Here is a 14,383-nt window from a genome sequence, read left to right as displayed (position 1 = left end):
ACCCCACAGAGATCAACGGCTGCTGAATAGACTGTAAAGGTTGTCTTTGATCGGGATAGCGTAACGTCATCAAAACACGGAACAACTGGGAATTAATATGAAGTAAGATTTTTTTTTCTTAATCGACACATTATTTTTACTGGCCCCACCGGGCCAGTGGTGGGAGCATTCTGGTGGCCCTGACGGTTTTAAAAGTACGTCCGGGCCACCTGGCCATTTATATTGTTGACCCCTAAAGTCGAACTGCCTCACACTTTCACCATACGCTACTCCGCAACCAATAGAGTACAGCTCAGTCTCTGGCTAAAGCAGACTTCATGTCTTGCAATCTGCTTTTCGCAGTTTGTCAAACTTTTCATTTGTTTGAAAGGACAGCGCAAACAAAAGTCGTTAATATTCAAAGTAAGCATCCTTGGAAAATGCTCACCCTCTCACAAACAGAGCTTTTGGACCGCTAAAGCAAAGCTAAGGATGCATTTGCGTTTGAGCACACAATGTTGACCCAATGTCATTATGACGCACCGGGCCATGGAGTGCAATAAAATGTAAATGAAAGTTTTTTGTTTTTTATTTTTTAACGAGAACCCATGAAGCTCGTTTATTATTTAAAAAAATGAATAAAAATAAAAATACAAAAATAAGCCACTTCGGTATAAAGCCGCAGGATTCAAATCGAGAGAAAAAATTAGCGTCATAATGTTAATTGCTACGTTTTGGATACAAGGAAATAATCCAACAAATTCAAGTAAAACTTGATTTTTACACAAATACATTTTTTTTTAAAAGTAAGTGAGTGGAGATTTTCACGACTTGAAAGACAACTCAAGGAAGACAATGTTGGTTGATAGAAAATGTTTACACATTTTCACCAATGTTTTTTTTAAACTATAAAAAAAAAAAAAACCTTTAAACATCTGAAATCTATCCATCCATTTTCTTAAAGGAAGAACATCCACATCTCTGCTGCAATCTCATTACATTCAATTTAATGTGAAAATCCCATTCATGGACTGTAGTTAAGTGAAGATACAAACCTCTTTTTCACTGCATTTACGACAAAGAAATTTGAAAGGTTTTGGGCTAAGGCTGAGCACAGGATTTGGCTGGCACGTCCAATCGCTTCCTATTAACACCTCTTTCACATCCTAGTAACTGGGAATAATAGACCAGAATGTCAGTTGAAAAAGGTCTTGTGAAATGTTTATCCCTGGATGACCCAATTGGAAACATCAGGACAAAATTGTGTAAACCACACGGCCCTCACTGAGCTACAGACACCACATACAACTGATGTCTGATAGATAGGCAGTCTGCCACCTTTGTCTACACTTTGGCCACTCTCCTGCCATTGTCAACAAAGTTATATAGTGCATATACTGTGTGTGTGCGTGTGTGTATATACACACATATACATATACATATATATATATATATATATATATTAGGGGGTGTAACGGTTCATGTGGATGTATTGTTTCGGTTTTGCATTTTTGGTTTGGTACACTCACATACCGTTTCAGTTTGACTTTGTGCATTTTTTTCTTTCTAAAATGTCTTTTATTTGCGCAAGCTAAGCTCTACGTGCGGAAGCAGCTGGAGGAGTTTCCGCACAGACGCCTTAAGCGTCGGACGCTCAGGGCTCCCTTTTACTTTACTACTGATAGGCCGTCCCGCCGGGTGCAGTCGGCGGTCTTATAACAGACGCTCAGGCTGCGCCCAGCAGGTTAGGTTTTACAACTGGTGGCAGCGTGGGGAACACCATTTGGTTTCCCTGTTAAACTTACTAATGGACAAAGGAAGGTGGATTAAATCCGAGGTTATATCGACAATGGAACACAGATACTTTAATCCATTTAATATGGCACAATCCCATAAAGAATGTTGAATCTACACATTAAGAAAATAGGCTGGATATTGTCATTGCAACCAGCTATGTCTTTTCTGTAGTCAATCTCTTCCACTAAACAAGTTAAAACCTAGATAATTACATTATCATTTTTAGGTTCTTGCTGCTAAGGAAGCTTAAGAGTTTTGCATATTTATTCATAATTTTAAAATGTTATAATTGTTCAATTTTCTTTGTTTTAACTTAAGAACTCAGGGTAATTTTATTTAAAATATCACCCAAAAAGGGTCACTATTATTTATTTACACTAGTTCTAAAGTTTACACTTTTAAAAATAAAAGCATAGCAAGTATTTTTCCAGCCTTTTTTGTACCAAAGATGAAGCGAACTGAGCACTTCATCGAAAACCAACCAAAATTGCATTTTAGTGTACTGTTACATGCCTAAATATATATAGACATTGGAGATGTCCCGATCCGATATTTGGATCGGCTCGGACGCTGATATGGGCAAAAAAATGCGCATCGGTATCGGATCGGAACACGGGAAAAATTCCGATCCAGACTTCCGATCCATTTTTTTTTTTAATGTCCGGTCCGGGTTTTCCAGCGCACAGATTTACATAATCCATTCCAGTTTTTGCTTCGGTTTCCCTAAAATCCGGTCCGCATTTTACGGCACACCTTCAACACACTACATTTACATTACCGTCTCCCAATTTACCGAGAGACTTTATCGGTAAAAATGCCAGCTGTGTGGGATCATTTCACCTTAAAGGAGGACAAAGACGAAGAGGCAGAGAGCAACATATGCCACAATAAAGTCAAGCGTAGTGGTAAAGCTGTAAGAAGTTTTATTGCAACCAACCTAATCAAGCATTTAGCGAAATACTACCATAAAATACCACCACAAACAATATGAGGAGTATGTTAAGAAAACCGAAGACAAAAAGAAAGGTCCTACGCAACTAACACTGGCAGAAACTTTTGCTATGCGTGACAAACTGGCACTGGACAGTCCCAAAGCCCAGGGAATAACAAGAGTCATTGCCGAAGAATTCATTCTGGATGACAAGCCATTATCTCACGTGAGTAAAGACGCACCATCCAACACGCAATTCGGCCGCTGAAGATTCGAGAACGATTCACAAACATCCAAATTCCGATTATTGAAATATGTCAAGTAAAGCGGAACTAATACACAGCACGGTCTTCGGGACGCATTGCGCAAAGTAAATATAACTTGTCTTAGATGCCAATGCTCAACTCACGGCTTTAGCTCAACTCATGCCGCTGGATAAAAAACACAAGAATACCTGACTTCTGCTGACAGCCGCAACAAACTACGTCAACGTCGTTTTACTGGAGATAATAGATATCATATGTAAATAGAACCAGATTCTACATGACAGACTCGACTGCGTTAACAACATTGAAGTATGGAAAACTAAATGGCCGCCATCTTAAAGCAGGAGACTTCCCTAGTAGGCTTTTGTGAACCTTCCAAGCGAACCTAATTAACTTTTTATCTAAAATACTCCTAAATCGGGAAAATCTTGACTTGAATCTATCTTCAAAACAGTTTTAAAACTTTCACATGTCGAAAGTAGACAGAAGGGAAATTATGGAATAACGGGAGCAATTTTAACAACTTTAACAGTTGATTCGCAAAATTAAATGAATTGAATGTAGTTTAAAGCTGCTGATACAGAATGGGGACTTGAGTATTTTATTTACTGTTTTAAAATGTTAACTTGATACTGAAATAGTCGTTTATTTAAACCTGAGAGGCTTTTTATACAATTTTTGTAACTAATGCACGAAACATTAAAAGCATCTAATAGCTTGGGGGATTTGTGGGATTTTCCACTGAGGTTGTTGGTGTGTTTTGCTTTTTTAAGACAGTGTACAATATTATTTGCACGTTTTACTGACTGACTATGCCATTTCTGTTTGTTATTTATAATGTTTTGTGTTTGTCACTAATAAACAGGTCAGTTTCTTGTTACCAACCGTTGTGTGTTATTCAAACTCACCTAATTCAGCTGGCTAGTTGTTATCAAGGGTACTAAAACCTTTTTCAACATGAGTCTGACAACTAAGTAAGGAGGCTAAATAACTTCAAACTTTAACACATGCTCAGATAGGTCGGTATCGGTATCGGCCAGTATCGGTATCGGATCGGAAGTGCAAAAACCTGGATCGGGACATCCCTAATAGACATATATATAATTTTAGGCTGGTCCAAAGCTATACCCCCCAAAAAATCAGATTTTCTTTAGTCTCACCCCTAGAAATGAGATCCACATCAGTCTGAACTTAGCAAATACCAAAAAATGAAACATTTCTGATCATTTTTACTGGTAGCACAAGCACAGTTCTTTTGTTTGGTTATATACAGAAACGGTTGCAATGAAAAATAACAATATGAACATGTTTCACTTAGGTTAATACATAGGTTAATTTGATGACAATGACTAGTTTACATTATTAGACTTGATAGCAATTGGAAAACCTTTCCTGTGTGCTTCTACCACTCGCAATAAGAATTGCAGCTGGCCCTCATTCTCTGTCAAGTGACAATTGAAGTCTTGAATCAGGGCAACTCCACGCTCAGCATGATCATTGATGACTGCAAGCTCCTTTAGGACTTCAGCAGTTGCTGTATAATGTATATGTTGGATTTTGCCACTCGCTAGGTGGATGCTGCAAGAATTCAGGAAAGTCCAGTCCAAGAATTTAAAAAAATGACTTTGTGCCAGGTCCAGCAAATTCATACAGTTGGATGTTCTCAACTTGTGTAAGAGTGAAAGTAGCTTTCAGTCTTCTGTTTCCATGACGTGAAAGTTGGGTCAGCGCGGAAACAATCGCTTCCTTCTCTTGATTGGACACACCATCATCAAACGGGGACAAGGCAACCAAAGTTTCAGATAGGCATCAAAGATGCCGCTGAAATGTTGCAGTTGTAGCCTTGGACATAACATTGTTGTAGGTTTCAAAAGACAGCAACTGCTTGAGAAAGTGTTGATCAACAACAGCAACACTTGCTGGGATATAGATTTGGACACAAAAGACACACGTCATGGAGACCCCGCTTTATTGGTCAGGAGAAACTGGTCTTGAAACATCCATATCTTAAACAACTAGAGACGCATCTCCATCCATCTGGTCTGGTAAAGGGTGCCAGGTCGTAGCAAGTGCACTTAACTTGCTGGCTTCCCATTGAGAATGATAATGGCAAGATCAAGCTGCTCCTTGTAGTCGTCTCTTGGCTGATACTGCTGCAACTGCTTGTTCAGGAAGACCAGTATTGATAGTAAAAGAAAAAGCTTTAGAACCTGAAGTTTTAATGGAAGTTTGCACCCAAAAATGCTGCTTTCACTAAATCCAATCAGCCATTATTACTGTGAAGGCAAAGGCGGGAGGAAATAGCTAATGAAAAGCTAGAGAGTAGTAATGTTTTTCGTTTAAAAAAAAAAAAAAGATCCAGCTGAAATTTTGCATTGGGCATTAGTTTCCAACTAGTAACCAACATAAGGGGTGAGAGTGAAGTAAGTACGTACAGTGGTACCTCTACATACGAAGTTAATTCGTTCCAGGACCTTGTTTGTAAGTCGAAATGGTTGTATGTGGAGCAGGGTTTTCCCATAGGAATAAATTATAATTCCATTAATTCCTTCCACAGCCCGAAAACCTACACTAAATCCTTAAAAAAATACTGCGGTACCATTACAAATGGCAATTACACATAGCAAAACAAGTAAATTATGAATAAAAATCGGAATAGTAATAATAATAATACTGTAATAATGTAACGAATGAGGTTCTAATGTGGCGGATGTGTTTTGCGCTGTGTACCTGAACGCATCGCGTGGCTGACGTGCAAAAGAGAGGACTTTTGACTTTCTCTTCTCATTTTTCTGTCGTCCAGCTGTGGCAGACAAGGCATGGCAGGCATGTTGTGTTACACAAGTTCTGAAATAAATGAGTATAAACCTGACAAAGATGGTGATTTGTTTGGCGATGTTATTACAATAATAACTGTCACCTTAACTTATAAAGACTGGCGAACGAAGGTTGGAGGAGGACTGTCGAGATCGTAGACATTCTACGGCCGTATTGTCGAGCCAGTTCACGGATACACACACCACGCTCGTATTTTTCTACCATTTCCATCTTCATGTCTATGGTAAGCCTCATCTTTTTCTTTTTTTCACCACCTGCACTAACATTCTTGGAATCCATGTTGAGTTCTCTTACGGCCTGTTAGGGCCTCCGCGCCTCCTTCCTGAGCCCTGCCTCAGGTGAGGGGATTTTGCCTGATTACAGGTCTGATGTCAGATGGGTGGAGCGGCCACAGCTGTGGGCAATTACCATCAGCCAGCTTTAAAAGCCCAGCGGACGCACCACCACATCGCCCGATCAACTCGTCTGTTACTCACGTCAGTTGTATCTCGCATTCCTTACATGATATCTTTGCTCACTGGCTCACGACTACCTTGCTTTCGCCCCAGGTCCTGTTTTCTGCGCGCCCCTCGTCGGATTCCACGCCTGCCTCCCTTCCGAGCTTCCTCGTCAGCTCAACTACCCCGAGCCAAGCAAACTTCCACCCGCCACGCTCTTCTCGCGATTGCTAATAAAATACTGCTCGCCAGAAGTTGTCTGCATTGGGATCCCTTCCTGCTCACGCACAACCTAACAGTTTGATCGGGCCATTATGGATCCCGCAGACAAACCCGCCGACTCACCCACGTCACTCCGCGACCACCACCAAGCCATAGAATTCCTCTTCAATAAGGTAACGGACATTTCCCATTCACTCCAAACCATACAAGAGCAGCTCACACCACCTCCGCCAGCCCGATTAGCCCAGTCAGCCCCACGTCACGCCGCTACCCCTCCGTGCCACATACCCGCAAGCAACCCGGCGTCATCGACGACGGGCCGAGAGCCTCACGTCCCCGCACCGGCCCCGTACGACGGCAACCTCGGCACTTGTCGCGCCTTTCTTGTGCAATGTAGCCTGGTGTTCGAACAACAGCCATCTACTTACCGGGATGACCGGGCGAAGATAGCGTATTTGATCAGCTGTCTCCGCGACGCCGCATTGGAGTGGGCTTCCTCAGTGTGGCAGCATAATTCCCCCGTGTGCAATTCCTACGCCTGCTTCACAGACGAAATGAAAAAGGTCTTCGACCACCCTGTTCGGGGCAAAGAAGCCGCCAAGCGACTCATGTCTGTGCGCCAGGGAGCCCGCAGCGTTGCAGAGTTCGCCATAGAGTTCCGAACGCTGGCGGCGCAAAGCCGATTTAATGACGAGGCACTACAGGAAGTTTTCATCCGGGCACTGAGCGAATCCCTCAAAGATGAACTAGCCACAAGAGAAGCTTCCTCGCTTGATCACTTGGTCGCTCTTTCGATCAAGCTGGACAATCGGCTACGCGAACGACAGAGACAGCGCCGGGAGCAGCTGGAGGCTCCGCCCGCCCGCGTCACTCTCCCCCGGCCACTTTCGCCTCCCGGTCCGTCACCCAGGGCTGCGCGCGTGCACGGAGGAGCGCCCCCGGTCAACAACCCGGAGCCTGTGCAATTTGGCCGAACCAGACTAACTACAGGTGAACGTGAGCGAAGATTTAACAACAAATTATGTATCTACTGTGGAACAGCAGGACACTTCCTCCGCAACTGCCCAATACGCCCGGGAAACTCGGGCTCGCCAGTAGCAGAGGGGCTACTCGTGAGCCATATGAGCAACATTCCCTCTCGCCGGCTCCAACTCCCGGTTACGCTCTCCTGTAGGGGCCAGTCACGGACCATCACCGCCTTGGTGGACTGCGGCTCAGATGAAAATTTCATCGACGGGGAGCTGGCTCATCAATTGGGGTTGGCGACGCAGACTCTCTCTGCCCCTTTACAGACCACTGCCTTGGATGGCCAAGTCTTGTTCCGGGTGACCCATCAGACCGAAGCCGTCAACGTCCTCGTATCCGGTAATCATCGGGAGGTGAGCCCTTTCCTCGTATTCAGGAGCCCTCGCTCTCCTCTTGTCCTCGGGCTGCCTTGGCTGAAAAAACACAACCCCTCCATTGACTGGTCACACCCCAAGATAACCGCCTGGAGCTCGTATTGTCACGCACACTGTCTTCTGTCGTCACTAATGCCGTCCTGCCCTGTCCCAGAAGTGGAGCCACCCGACCTCTCCACAGTCCCAGAGTGTTATCATGATCTCGGGCAAGTTTTCAGTAAGGAACGCGCAGCTTCGCTACCCCCACACCGCCCGTACGACTGCGCCATTGACCTCCTCCCAGGTGCAGTCCTCCCTAGGGGGCGCCTGTTTTCGATCTCACGGCCTGAGAGGGAGGCGATGGAGCAGTATATTAAGGAATCCTTGGCAACCGGCATTATACGGCCGTCCTCTTCCCCGGTGGGCGCCGGATTCTTCTTTGTGCCGAAAAAAGATGGCGGCTTACGCCCGTGCATTGATTATCGATCGCTGAATGACATCACAGTGAAGAACAAATATCCGCTCCCGCTCCTCGAGTCTGCGTTCACCCCCCTTCAGGACGCCACCATATTCACCAAACTTGATCTCCACAGCGCCTATCATCTCGTCCGTATCCGAGAGGGGGATGAGTGGAAGACCGCATTCAACACCCCCCTGGGTCACTTTGAATACCTCGTTATGCCGTTCGGTCTCACCAACGCCCCCGCCGTCTTTCAGAACCTCGTGAACGATGTCCTCGGAAACTTGATCAATCGGTTCGTGGTGGTCTACCTCGATGACATCCTGGTCTACTCTCGCACCCCCCTTGAACACCAGGAACATGTCCGTCAAGTACTACAGCGTCTACTGGAGAACAAGCTCTTTGTTAAGGCCGAAAAGTGCGAGTTCCACGTCCCTGAAACCAAATTCCTGGGCTACATCATTGGCAAGGGCCAACTACGCATGGACCCAGCTAAGGTCTCGGCGGTCATGAATTGGCCACTTCCTGCCGACCGGAAACAGCTCCAGCGCTTCTTGGGCTTTGCGAATTACTATCGTCGCTTCATCCGTGACTACAGCCGGATTGCTGCTCCTCTCACGGCCCTCACCTCCACAGCTACGCCTTTTTGCTGGTCTGACGCTGCCGGCGCAGCCTTCCGTGACCTCAAAGCACGTTTCACCACGGCTCCTGTGCTGGTCAATCCCGACCCAGCACTTCAGTTCATTGTGGAGGTCGACGCCTCCGAGGTCGGAGTGGGTGCAGTGTTGTCCCAACGCAGAGCCGACGGCAAAGTGCACCCCTGCGCCTATTTTTCCCGCAGGTTGTCCTCAGCAGAGCGTAACTACAGCATCGGCGATAGAGAACTCCTTGCTGTGAAGATGGCCCTTGAGGAATGGCGCCATCACCTGGAAGGAGCGTCTTCACCGTTCCTTGTGCGCACCGATCACAAAAACCTTGAATATCTCAAGTCCGCCAAACGTCTCAATCCGCGTCAAGCAAGGTGGGCCATGTATTTTTGCCGGTTCAATTTTAATTTGTCCTACATTCCAGGCTCCAAGAATACAAAACCCGATGCCCTGTCCCGGCAATTCCAGAAGAGCCAGTCTCAGGCGGAACCCTCAACCATCCTCCCTCCAACCTGCTTCCTCGCTGCCATGGAGTGGGAGATCGAGGCGAAGGTCAAAGAGGCACTCAGGGACCACCCCGACCCTCGTGGGGAGCCACAGTCTACGCTCTTTGTTCCTCCGGACCTTCGAGCCCAGGTATTAGAATGGGCCCACTCATCTCGTTTGTTTTGCCACCCTGGCATTAGGAGGACGTTGTCGGTGCTGCGACAGCGGTTTTGGTGGCCGACCCTTGTGACAGACGCCCGCTCGTTCGTCCTTGCATGCACGGTTTGCGCACGCAGCAAGACTACCACCCGGCCCAGCGCAGGACTGCTACACCCACTACCTATCCCGAGCCGACCATGGTCACATATCGCCCTGGACTTTGTCACCGGTCTTCCTCCCTCCAAAGGCAACACAGCAATCCTCACAATAGTTGATCGGTTTTCCAAGGCAGCCCACTTCGTTCCTCTTCGCAAGCTTCCCACCGCCTCAGAAACGGCTGATCTGCTCACTCACCATGTTCTCCGCCTGCATGGTATCCCAGCAGATGTGGTCTCGGACCGGGGACCACAATTCACCTCCCAGGTGTGGAGGGCTTTCTGCGCGGCATTGGGCATCTCGGTGAGTCTTTCCTCCGGCTATCACCCGCAGTCAAATGGGCAATGCGAGCGCACGAATCAACAGCTGGAGGCCGCCCTTCGATGCGCCACGCAGGCCCATCCTGCCTCCTGGAGCGACAATCTGGCATGGATTGAGTATGCCCACAACTCCCTCCCGAACGCCTCATCTGGTATGTCCCCGTTCCTCTGCTCCCTTGGCTATCAGCCGCCGTTATTCCCATCACAGGAAAAAGACATTGCAGTCCCCTCGGTCCAAGCTCACGTCAGCCGGTGCTCCCGGGTCTGGGAACGGGCTCGCACGGCGCTCCAACGGGCTTCGCAAGCAACGTGTGTCCAGGCCAACCGCCGTCGCATGCCAGCGCCCGTTTACACCGTGGGCCAGAAGGTTTGGCTCGCGGCCAAGTCCCTGCCTGTGAAGACTGGATCGACTAAGCTGACCCCCCGGTTTGTAGGCCCGTACGAAATTGTAAAGGTGGTGAACCCTGCAGCCGTGCGCCTCAGGCTCCCTCGTCATTTCCGCGTCCATCCCACGTTCCACGTCTCCCAGGTCAAGCCTGTTTCTTCATGTCCTTTGTCCCCCCCTGTTCCGCCCCCTCCTCCGCCTCTGTCGGTCGATGGGGGTCCTGCGTACCAGGTGCGGCGCCTGTTGGACGTCCGTCGCCGCGGCCGGGGGCTTCAGTACCTCGTCGACTGGGAGGGCTATGGTCCTGAGGAGCGCTCTTGGGTCCCATCCCGGTGGGTGCTGTCTCGGGCTCTCATCCGGGATTTCCACCGCGCCCATCCCGGTGCTCTCCGTCGGACGCCAGGTGGCGCCCGTGGGAGGGGGGGTCCTGTTAGGGCCTCCGCGCCTCCTTCCTGAGCCCTGCCTCAGGTGAGGGGATTTTGCCTGATTACAGGTCTGATGTCAGATGGGTGGAGCGGCCACAGCTGTGGGCAATTACCATCAGCCAGCTTTAAAAGCCCAGCGGACGCACCACCACATCGCCCGATCAACTCGTCTGTTACTCACGTCAGTTGTATCTCGCATTCCTTACATGATATCTTTGCTCACTGGCTCACGACTACCTTGCTTTCGCCCCAGGTCCTGTTTTCTGCGCGCCCCTCGTCGGATTCCACGCCTGCCTCCCTTCCGAGCTTCCTCGTCAGCTCAACTACCCCGAGCCAAGCAAACTTCCACCCGCCACGCTCTTCTCGCGATTGCTAATAAAATACTGCTCGCCAGAAGTTGTCTGCATTGGGATCCCTTCCTGCTCACGCACAACCTAACACGGCCGTGCATCTGTTTAGCGGAAAAACAAAAAAACTGCTGCGCTGTCATAAATCGTCGTATTTCGAGCATGTCGTCTGATGTAGAAACAAATGGCAAGTCCAATTTTACGTCGGATGTCGAAAAGATTGTGTGTTGAAGCGATTGTACGTCGAGGTACCACTGTACTTTTATCTTTTAGGAACACACTATTTAATATACATAAATATAAGTGAATTGTTTTAATTTTCTATCTGTGTTAGTGACTTTATTTTAAAAAGTTAAAAACTACCTATTGAATATGCTTTTTGTTGTGAAACTCCCTGGAAGCCATGTTACCCGAGCATTTAATGTATTCCCTGTAAAGGTTGGTATGGCCGAACAAGGCAAGGCAAGGCAAATTTATTTATATAGCACAATTCAACACAAGGCAATTCAAAGTGCTTTACATCACATGAAGATCATAAAAATCACATTTAAATCAACACAACGTAGAAACGAAGACAAAAGATCGCATTTAATCACAGAATAAAAATAAATAAATAAAATAAAAATAAAACAAAAACTACTACAAATAATAATAATTGAAATCAGCAATGGAGATAAAAACAAGAGGAAAAGAAAGCAGGTAGATTGAAATATATAGACAGTTATAGATATGCAGTGCTAAACAAAAGCGTTTTTAGCCCTGATTTAAAAGAGCTAACAGTTTGGGCATACTTCAGACGTTCGGGTAACTTGTTCCAGAGGTGAGGAGCATAATAACTAAATGCTGCCTCACCCTGCTTGGTTCTTGTTCTTGGAACATGCAGAAGACCGGTTCCAGACGACCTTAGGGGTCTAGATGTCTCATAGGACTCTAACAAGTCAAGCATGTATTTTGGTCCAAGGCCATTAAGTGTTTTGTAGACGAGCAGTAGTATTTTATAGTCTATCCTTTGACTTACTGGAAGCCAGTGTAGCGATTTCAAAACTGGTGTAATGTGGTCCAGCTTCCTTGTATTTGTGAGGACTCTGGCTGCAGCATTCTGTACCAGCTGCAACAAACCGTCTAAGAAATTCATTCATCAAGTTCTCAAGTTTGCCTAACTGTGATAATCCCAGTTTACCTCGCAACAAGTAATGCGGTTTGATGTCAAACCAATTAGAGTACACGTAATCCTTAGTGTAATCACTGATGCGACTGACACAAGGGAATGGAAATTCTGTTAAAATAGTCCTCCACGCTAAACATGTAAACTGCATGGTGCGCTGCCAAAACTGTGGGATAAGTGAATCCTACCTGAAGTCTGACCAGGTCCATCCAGTTTAGATTCACATTTTGGAAGTGAGAAATCTGGAAAAGACAGAGGACAAATTTAGACTTCAGAGTTAATAAATGTGAATAAAACCAAACATGTACAGCCATTTACTCTGTATTTTGAGTTGAAAAGTTATCAACGGGACGGAATGTCCAAATGCAACTTAAATAAAAATAACAATAATAACCTAAAAGAGTTCATATACAATTAAAAAAAAACGTAATTACTAGTGGTGTCAACAATAATCGATGCGGCGATGCATCCCGATGCGGGGTATGGACGATTCGATGAGGGCAACAAGTCGAATTGATTCAGCGCATTTTAAAATATATAAGTACGTTCAAAAATCTTCCCTGCGCAATTCCGGTGATGGACTGGATTTGGTTTCCCCATTTGTATTATTATTCTCATGTTTCATTTTTTACACACTGCATAACTCTGGTCAAGTTTCCCACCAACCTCGTAGAAGCCAAAATGTCTCCAGATGTCTGCTTTCAATGTCTTAGGTGCATCAATAATCTTTCTCACTCCCTCTTTCTCCGCTTCAGCCATTGTTATGTTATGTCCTATCTCTTAGAGGTTAGATCTTATGCCCAAACCCGAACGGGTCGGGTCGGGCCCAAAATGTTAAGCATTCACGTTCGGGTCGGGTCGGGCCGCTGCGCCGGACTAATAAATTATTTTGAAAAATGGGATAAAACCGAGAGCAGGCTCTCTGTATTGTGCATTTGCTTGTGCACGCACATGAACGCAGTGGCGCCGCCCGCTTTTTCTTCTTCTCCTCCGCGGTGGCGCTTGCGATTTGTTACGAATGACACTTTTATTCATACACACAAAGGCAACACAAATGTGATCCTTTTGAATCTTCTCCTCTGTGTGTCTGCAAAATCGCATGTTTTTTTTAATATTTAACTTTCCAAGCGTTATTTCGTTGTGTAAATGCTTTTATAATGATCATAAAAATATGTAGACTATTTAAACATTAAGAAAACTTGCGTTTTTTTCTGCCAACTCGAAGAAATGAAAATAAATTGCTGCTGCTGCGTTTTGTTTTTTTTTCGCGTACCTCCAAGCCGGGTCGGGCTTCAATACCAGCGGGTCGTGTCGGGTCGGGCTGGATTTTTTAGGCCCGATCTAACCTCTACTATCTCTCTGCTCTCTCGATTGCAAAAAACTGATATTTCCTCATGTTGAAACAGATTGTTATGGCTGCTAAAATGCTGCTGCACTTCATTTTAATTCATTATTTTTTATTGTTATGTGGTAGTTACTGATTGCATTCCTAAGTTGATTTCACATATATAGTGGGCTAGGCCTACATTTTACTTTTGTTCTACATTGCAATTTAGTTGATGTTTTGTTTGCAACTGAACTGATTCCTGGATTGATATTGCGATAAAGATGCTGCTGCACTACAATATTTTCTTTGTCGTTTTCTTTAATATTTACTTGAATATTTTTATTGATGGGTTGTTGTGACTAAAATACAGTGACTGTTATTACTGATTTTAATCAGGAGTTCAGATGTTGCACTGTGTGAAAGGCTGCTACTGTGTGTAAAAAAAAAGAGAAAGCCCTGGTCTCATTCAAAGCACAAATTAAATGCTTTGATCTGTTTTTTTTTTTTTTAAATATATACATCTGAAAGTATTTTCTTTTGACTTCAACCAGGAGTGACACAAGAGCCAATAAAAAGTTTTTTAATGTCTGACCGCTTGTGTTGCCTCATGATTCACGAAAAATATGCTTTGCTTTAGAATTTTAATGCATCCCAGGC

General features: G+C 45.6%; 1 protein-coding gene across 5 annotated transcripts in view; it reads right to left on the bottom strand.

Moving 5' to 3' along the window:
- The window catches only part of triob (trio Rho guanine nucleotide exchange factor b), a 192,518-nt gene that overhangs the window by 160,037 nt on the left and 18,098 nt on the right, over positions 1-14,383 (bottom strand). For all 5 annotated transcript variants that reach the window (XR_009063064.1, XR_009063065.1, XM_057835071.1 and 2 more), the window contains exon 2: positions 12,588-12,641. Coding sequence is in view for 2 of the 5 variants with exons in the window: in XM_057835071.1 (XP_057691054.1) it covers positions 12,588-12,641 (54 nt within the window). In the remaining 3 variants the exon portion in view is untranslated. The remainder of the gene's footprint in view (positions 1-12,587; positions 12,642-14,383) is intronic.

The sequence above is a fragment of the Corythoichthys intestinalis genome, chromosome 4, assembly GCF_030265065.1.
Source record: "Corythoichthys intestinalis isolate RoL2023-P3 chromosome 4, ASM3026506v1, whole genome shotgun sequence".
Lineage (NCBI taxonomy): Eukaryota > Metazoa > Chordata > Actinopteri > Syngnathiformes > Syngnathidae > Corythoichthys > Corythoichthys intestinalis.
This window is presented reverse-complemented; position numbering and strand designations above follow the sequence as displayed.